The sequence below is a fragment of the Pituophis catenifer genome, unplaced genomic scaffold (genome assembly GCF_029215685.1).
Source record: "Pituophis catenifer annectens isolate HBS135680 unplaced genomic scaffold, rPitCat1.0.hap2 SCAF_7, whole genome shotgun sequence".
Taxonomy (NCBI): domain Eukaryota; kingdom Metazoa; phylum Chordata; class Lepidosauria; order Squamata; family Colubridae; genus Pituophis; species Pituophis catenifer.
Genome location: NW_027256887.1, coordinates 76,140,072 through 76,148,202, shown reverse-complemented (window position 1 = coordinate 76,148,202; position 8,131 = coordinate 76,140,072). Strand labels below are relative to the sequence as shown.

The 8,131-nt window shown below is 40.6% G+C and overlaps 1 protein-coding gene across 2 annotated transcripts in view; it reads right to left on the bottom strand.

The window, feature by feature from the left end:
* Positions 1 to 2,157: 2,157 nt before the first annotated feature.
* WNK1 (WNK lysine deficient protein kinase 1) overlaps positions 2,158 to 8,131 on the bottom strand; it is a 128,130-nt gene continuing 122,156 nt past the window's right edge. For both annotated transcript variants that reach the window (XM_070947706.1, XM_070947707.1), the window contains 2 exons: positions 7,624 to 7,805; positions 2,158 to 5,031 (listed from right to left, as the gene is read on the bottom strand). In XM_070947706.1, coding sequence (XP_070803807.1) covers positions 4,717 to 5,031; positions 7,624 to 7,805 — 497 coding nt within the window. In that variant the 3' untranslated portion in view covers positions 2,158 to 4,716. The remainder of the gene's footprint in view (positions 5,032 to 7,623; positions 7,806 to 8,131) is intronic.

Below are 8,131 nucleotides of genomic sequence, written 5' to 3'. Positions count from 1 at the left end.
AAATCTTTAGGAATTCTTCCAATTTGACTATTGCAAGATCTGCGGTAACTATTCCATACAGTAATCACAAAAGTATCAGATAAAAGTTGGAGTTCGAGTACACTACCGTGTCTCCCAGTGGTGAAATGTAAAATTTGTTACTACCGGTTCTGTGGGCGTGGCTTGGTGATGGTGGGGTAATATGACTGGGTGTCACCAATTTTTTTTTTTTTAACTTTTAAAACCATTTTTTCTACCACCTCTTCGGCTAAAGAGGTTGTAAAAAAAATGCTTTTAAAAGCCCCTGACGATCCCAGCTGAGTAGCCTGATCACAGAGGCTTTCTTTTTTTTTTTTTAAAGCCTCTGACGATCCCAGCTGAGCCGCATAATCATCAGAGGCTTTTTTTTTTTTTTACTTTTAAAAGCATTTTTTCGGCCAAAGAGGTTGTAGAAAAAATGCTTTTAAAAATAATTTTAAAAAAAGCCTCTGATGATCGCGTGACTCAGCTGGGCAATGGGGGGGGGCAGGGATTTTTGCTACCGGTTCTCCGAACCACCCATCTCTATCGCTACCGGATTGGGCGATCCGGTCCGATCCGGGAGCATTTCACCCCTGGTGTTTCCCCGAAAATAAGACCCTGTCTTGTATTTTTTTTTTGAACCCTGAAATAAGCGCTTGGCCTTATTTCCATGCGCTCAAAAGCTCGGTTGGGCTTATTATCGGGATGTCTTATTTTGGGGGAAACGGGGTATTATACTAGAACTAAGTTGTAGCCCAGGCCACTGTTTTCCATTCCTATAATAATAAAAGGATTTCAGCTATAAGTCTACAGTACTTAAAACAGCTCCTGTAATAGCTTATTCAGTTCTAATCAATTCAAGCACAAAGCTCCATGTTCTTATTCCCTTTATCCTTTCCTGTATTGCAAGTAGCTTTCAAAATTCTACATACATTTCCCATATAACGGCAGATTTATGAAATCACAGTGATCACACACACTTTTTTTTCCTAGAGGTATAGCAGCTTCTGTCCTGCTAGTCTCTAAGACTCTAGTTTACTAGAGCAGGGGTCTCCAACCTTGGCAACTTTAAGACTTGTTGACTTCAACTCCCAGAATTCCTCGGCCAGCAAAGTCCACAAGTCTTAAAGTTGCCAGGGTTGAAGATCCCTGTACTAGAGTGCAAACTAGTTCATGTAAACCATAAAAATAAAAAACTACCATGTTAAATTCCAAATGAGCTCACAGATCAAAGATACAGGGCAAATTAGCCTTTCAATAGCTGAATGAACACTTCAATTTTAAGGCCTGCTGTTCTATTAATTGTCTAGTATCAAAACAGGGTTCTTTTTTTTTTCATACCTCAATGGGAGGTTATGTCTTAGAATCAGAGACTATGTTCCAAGAAAGGCTTTACAAGTACTTCCCTAAGATAGGTTTTAAAAAAGGAAGATTCTTCTTTGGTATGACCTAAAAATTCTGGAATAAAGCTTTAAAAACAAAAAGTGCAGGGATGGACAGATCTTGAAGAACCATGAACTTTACTTGGAGGAAACTGAGAATTTCAAGGGAGTTGCAAACATGGGTGAGACAACATGGGGAAGAATTATTTTTGTTTTTAACTGATGTGTCTCTGCCGGTTATTACACTTCAAAATTCAAAACTTCCAATCTTGGAAATAATTTCCTCCCGTTCACTGAATCTTCATGAATAGACTGACAAGTGAATTCCACTTGGCCATGCATGGTTTGGCACACGTGGATACTTTCAGGTATCTATTTTTGTTCCTAACCATGAGAGTTTAAGACATGATGAATTTACCAATGCAACTTCTCAGTCCTTCCACGTACATCATAGATTTCAAAGTTCGTAATGCCTGTTGAAGTCTCCAAAAAAATAATCATCACAGAACCCTCATCAATATAGCTAAGCCTTTCAAGTACTAGTATAACCATTGGTCGGAGACACAGTTCTTCTCTGAGCTCAATAACTGCTTCGTAGCATTCTTCATCTTGGCCTTATCCAGATGGGTTTCCGGCCAGAGATTTCAGCCCTGGCTTTAGAAGGGATGAACCATCTGTCCTGTAACCGTTGCTGACAGCAGCAGGGGCTCACTTGACAGTGAAGCTTCAGGGCACTGAAAGAAGCAAATGCCAATTGAAAATGAAATACCACAGCTCAACAAAAGCAGGTTTGGTTTATTTGAATGATTTCATTAAATATCTACAAAGAAGGTAACAAACTGCAGCACAAAGCGCAATTGTACATGAAGCGCAATGCCTGGATTTAGTGCAAAACATACCATTAACTACGGCCAGGGAAGCCCAAGGTTTGAATTTCTTTTATTTTATTTTTACAGTGTACATTGTTAAATAATGTAAAGAAAACATCTGTAATTCAGGAACAGATCTTGTGGAAAAAAAAGGTACTCAAAAGTGTAATATTAACACAAAATAATTTAACAGTTCAGTAGCATTAGTTAATTCTTCTAGACCTCAGTTATTTAATCCACAGGAGGGAAATCAATGGTAAATAAAACCAGTATTTGCATAACTAAGTGAAAAACCCAACCTCAAACATATTAAACCAAAATACCATCCTCGTGCAACACTCAGCTGACCAATTCTAACCATGAAGTGGCACCTTTCATCACTGATTCTTTATACTTTCTGCATATTAATTCATTTCTTGTTTTGAAGAATGGGCCACAAACTCAGAAAGTAAAAGCTTCTCCATTAACAGTAGGAAGCCACAGCTTCCCCATATTCCGTCACAATGGGGACTTTAAAGTCGCAAAAGGGGTTGAAGCCCAACTACCTTATAGACTCCCGTCTTTCCCTTTCCAGCCACCATGCCAAGGCCTCCCTTCCTGACAAAAGCCACTCTAAACTTCAACTTGAGACAAAGGGATGGAAAGACAAACCTGTGCATATGTTTGAGGGTAGCGTGAACAAGTACAGAAATAACAAATTCCCTGCTAACCTTAAAGGAACTTTTTTTTGGTGGGGAAAGGGGAAAGATTTTTCTTTTACTTAGTATACAAACTTTTAGACCAGCAGTAAAGCTACTCCCAAATACAAAATAGAAGTACTTTGACCCTTCACAGCCTGCTGCAGCAATACAGAGTAATACTAGTTGGTTGCAGTATGTCATTTGAATAGAGAACCTGTATGTCAAGTTAGAAACCGAGTTTGAGTGGAAAGTAGGCGATACAGCACACCTACTAGAAGGCAACATAGTTATAGTCTTGGTACCAAGTTTTAAGTCCTTTAGACGTTTAACAAAAACAAAGTTCTTTTTGATTCTGAGTGTTTCAAGTGTATCTGTCCTTGGCAATGAAACCCGCAACATGGAATATCTGTTTCTGCCCTTCCTAGGTAGAATTAAAGACAATGAAGAGCAAACCCCAGGAGACTTTTCACGCTCCCCCGAGTGATAAACTCCAGTTTCTGAACACATGTTGACCCTCCTAAAACCCTTTGTAGCTTTCAGTCAGCCTGCCCTTAGGAGCCGTCCTTTCAGACAAGCCTTTCTCCTTTCCCTCCCCCACCCACCCTCTCTCTGTTCACATTCAGCCCAGCTTTACTCTGGTTACACAACATGTCATCATTTCTGTACCCTCCACCAATATCCATTGCTGGTTTTCCCCCCACCTCTCTATAGCTTTACCTTTTCAACGTACAGCTGCAGTAGCTCCCCTCCAACACCTACTCTAGACACTGTTACAGTATAAGCATCCAATGTTTTAGGCCTTTGGTATTTCAGTGGCTATGTCCAAAATAACCTCCCTCTCTCCTTTCCCTCGGTCTGTCTAAAGTCTGCCGGGCAGGTGATGCTAACTGCAGAAGCAATAAAAAGTCCAAGGCACTAAAATATCCAGCAAGCATACTGGGAGAACAGACAAGTATTCAAGTACATTAATTTATACAATTATACATTCACATTTATCTAATACAATGAAAATAAAAAGGAAAAAAGTTAAAGTGTCTCCAATAAGTATCAGGATATAGCTAGCTTTTTTCCCATTTTTTCTTTTTTGACTGTTTAACCCTCTATACTCCACTCATTTTTTTTTAAACTACTGTTGTCCAACAACATTTATATATCACAGTGTTTCCACATCAAAACTGATGGTAAGTACATGTCCGCAGGGAACTTTTAATTATTATTTTTTTCTTCAAAACATTTTAAATTGCTCTAATGCTGCTGTCAAAGCTGTTAATATCTTTTCCTGAAAGCAGGAAAGACTTATCTCAAAGCATGGGCTATTCTGCATGTCCATCTGTGTGCTCACTCGTTCAGGAACTGTGATGGGATGCTTTGAAGGAAAGAATAGACAAGATGATGGAAAAATGGACAGCTTTCCCCCTGGGCTTAGTTCTTCCGAACAAGGCAAACGGAATACCAAGATTCATGCGAAGGCTAACAACTTTCTTCCCAACCCATAGGATCCAGCCTCTTAAGTCATGTGAATTTTACAGTCAGAGGCTGCTGACTTGCATGGTGATTTCCATCTCTATACATTCTGCCACATGCAAGAATTAGAGGAAGCATGTGCCGTCTTAGAGGATCCTGATCACGTTCTCCCCATCTTCCGAAAGGGGGGCTTTACTTACTGAGTGCAGAGAGCAATGGTTAGAGAGGGGCATCCATCCCTTTTGGGCACAAAGAGCATAGCAGTTAATTCAGGCCCCAACTCCTGCCCAAAGGTCTACCCAGCAATGTGGCTGGGAATCACTAAGTGGTCCGCAGATTGGAGCCAGGGGGGTTGCTGATAGATTTCTGTAAGTTGCTGATGTTGAAGCTTTGTAATGAGGCAGTTCCTACAGGCTGGAACTGGTTTAAAGGCTGCTGTGCTGGACCACCTGTCCCGCTCCAGGGGGCTACAAAGGGCACTGCTGGATAACCAAACGGCTGAGGGGGACACATGGCCTTGGTGAAGTGGCCTAGGGAGGTAGCTGATGCTGCAGAGATAGGGGTAGCACCAAGAGAGGACGTCATTGAGATGCAGAGTTGGCTTGGTGCAGAGAACTTCCTTGCCATTCCTGGACCCTAAAACAAACAAAAACAACTGAAATCAATCCCAAATCAAGCTACCTGAGAGTTGCTAAACAAACTTCTTTCATCAACTCTATCCAAGCATGACCCCAAAAAGTAACTAAGGCACTTAGGCAGTGCTGCTTAAATGTGGGTGAAGCCTTTTGAATTTCCATCATTTCTGCAGAAATATGACCTAAATGTAATCTGTTTATTTGTACAAGTCCTAAAATTACACAAAAAGAACCACATTACATAGTCGAAAACATATTTGTTCACTGATTTATTGGGGAAAATGATCCAAAGCTAAATATTTGTATGTGGTAAAAGTGTATGAAACTTTGCTTTCAGTAACTGGTGTGCCCTCCTTGGTCAGTAATAATTGCAACAAAACGATTTCTGCTAACAGTTGATCAGTCCTGCACATCAGCCTGGAGGAATTTTAGTCTGTTCCTCTTTTACAGAACAGCTTCAACTAAGGGATGTTGGTGGACTTCCTTGCATGAACTGCATGTTTCAGGTCTTTCTGCAATATTTCTATAGGATTACGGTCAGGACTTTTGACTTGGCCATTTCAAAACCTTTAACTTTCTTCTACTTGAACCTGTCAGCCCCAGACCTGCAACGGTACTTGGGGCCACTATTTGTGTGAGGATCGCCGTTCCGCTGCTGCATGCTTTCGCTGATGACCCTTCCTCTGTGCCTGCTCTGCTGGGCCGTCAGTCTCAAGGCATGGCTCTCACTTCGACTCCCTAGCCGTATGCTAGATGACTTCAGAGGCATATGCACTGAGGCAATTTCTCATCATCCATCACATTAAGGAAAGACGGAGCAGTGCGGAACTGGAGCGGCTTGCGATGGATTGGGGAGGGAGAGGGAGGATATGGGTTAATTGGATAATTGAGTGATTGCACTGGGGTGGAGCTGTATGCTGCTTAAAGGGTGATGGAAAGCACGGAGCGTCAGTTCCAACAAAGATTCCTTTAACACTTTAAGGTGGTCAGTTAATACTGATATCAGGATAAACAAACTTGGTTACTGCTTTTGTGTGCTGAGGGTTTTTTTTTCCCCCCCATACTTTACGGAACCTGACAGAACCATTCTTTGGTCCTACAATTGTGTGGTTTGGCTCACTGTCTTGCTGCGTGACTCACTTTCACTTGAGTTTCATTTCATAGCTAGATACCCTGACATTTTCCTGTAGAATTTGCCAGTAGAATTCAGAATTTACGCTTCTCTCAAGCCGTCCTGGTCCAGAAGCAACAAAGCGGACCCAAATCACAATCCTGTCACTCGCCTGTTTCACAGATGGGATAATGTTCTTATGCTGGAATGCAGTGTTTGCCTTTCGCCAAACATAACACTTTTCATTCAAGCCAAGTTACATTATGGTCTCATCTGTTCATGGAACATTTGTTCCAATAGCCTTCTGGCTTATTCGCATCGTCTTTCACAAAATGTAGACTGGCAGCAGTGTTCTTTTTAGAGAGTAGTGGCTTTTTCCTTGCAGTCCCACCATGCACACCACTGGTGTTGAGTGCTGTCCTGATGATGGTGGTTCTCACAAAGGCCGACATTTGCAAATGCAAGAGAGGCCTTTGGTTCCTTAGATGTTACCCCTTGAAACCTCTCAGATATTATATATTTTGCTCTTGGTGCGATCTTGGTTGATCTCTTCTGGGGAGGGCAACAATGCTGTCAAATTGCCTTTATTTGTGCATAATCTGCCTGACAGTGGACTCCAAACTCCCTGGAAATAGTTTTTTTTTTTAATCTTTTCCAATCATGACACACTTCTGCATCGTTCTGTACTGAAGATCAGACTTTTGATTCTTTATTCTTTAAATAAAGGAGGGATTCCCATGTTAATACCTAATTATCATCCCATGGATTGAAACATAGCTCTTAATTTCTCCTTCAAATGCACTGATAATCCTAGAGGTTCATGTACTTTTGCCTCACACAAATATGTGGTTTTGGATAATTTTCCTTAATAAATAATCAAATTAATACGTTTTTCACTCATTTGTTTAATTAAGTTCTTATTATCTAGCTTTAGGAATTGGGTGGAGATGAGATCACGTTTTAGGTTATATTTATCCAGAAATATTGAATATTCAAAGGGGTTCACAAACTTTTAAGCACCATTGCAGTATTAATTCTTCTTCTTTATCATCATCATCATCCTAGCCATTGTCTCTCCACTGCAGGATGAAGGCCTCTTCCACATGTTCCCAACCAATACAGTACTGAGCTTCCCTTTACCAGTTGGGCCAGCAATACTTGCTTATGTCATCGATCTGTCTTGTTTTAGGTCTCTTTCGTAGGCGCTTTTTATCAAGTGAGGTCCATTCTATGACTGACTTGGTCCACCTGCCATCAGTTCTTTTTGCTGTGTGACCAAAATTCTCTTTGGGGAAGATGGATGGCTATTTAAATTTGATCAATTAATTGAAATCAATCAATCAATCAAATTTATCTTCAATCTTCCCCAACGAGAATTGTTGATGGCACATAACAATTAAAAAAAACCAGCCAATATAAAACTAATAGAAATCTAAAAAGTCGCAGTTATAAATAGAATAAAAACCAAAATATTAAACTTGCCTCGTAATTGCCATGTCCTTTGCCTCCTTTCTTGCCAGACAGATTCATAGCGTCACGAGCCCAGTTGTCCACTAGTTTGTGCAGATCATCAGTAAAGGTTCCTTTCCGACTAGAGGCAGGGGGCTGAGACTGGGGTGCCTGGTTGTTTACTGTACCTCCAACAGTGTTTATACTGCTGGTCCCTAGAAAAAGGAAAGCAGCTATCATTTAAATTTGATTGAAACAGAATTCCCTGGAGGCCATCAAGAGTTACAATGCAAAATAAGAGCAAAAATTTAAAAAGCCATGCATATGAAGTCTACTTGGACATAATGAAAAGGAAGGATTTTAGAGCTCAGCTAGCAGTTTTTCTGCTATTAAGTTAATTATGTAATTGTATGTTATTTTTCAAATCAGTGGGTGGTCTGCAAAGTTGCCGTTTTCCACAGACAAGTGGATTAACATTGGGCATTAATAACCAGGCTGCCGGGAAGTTTTCTCCCAATTGTCTACAAGCACCTATTATGCT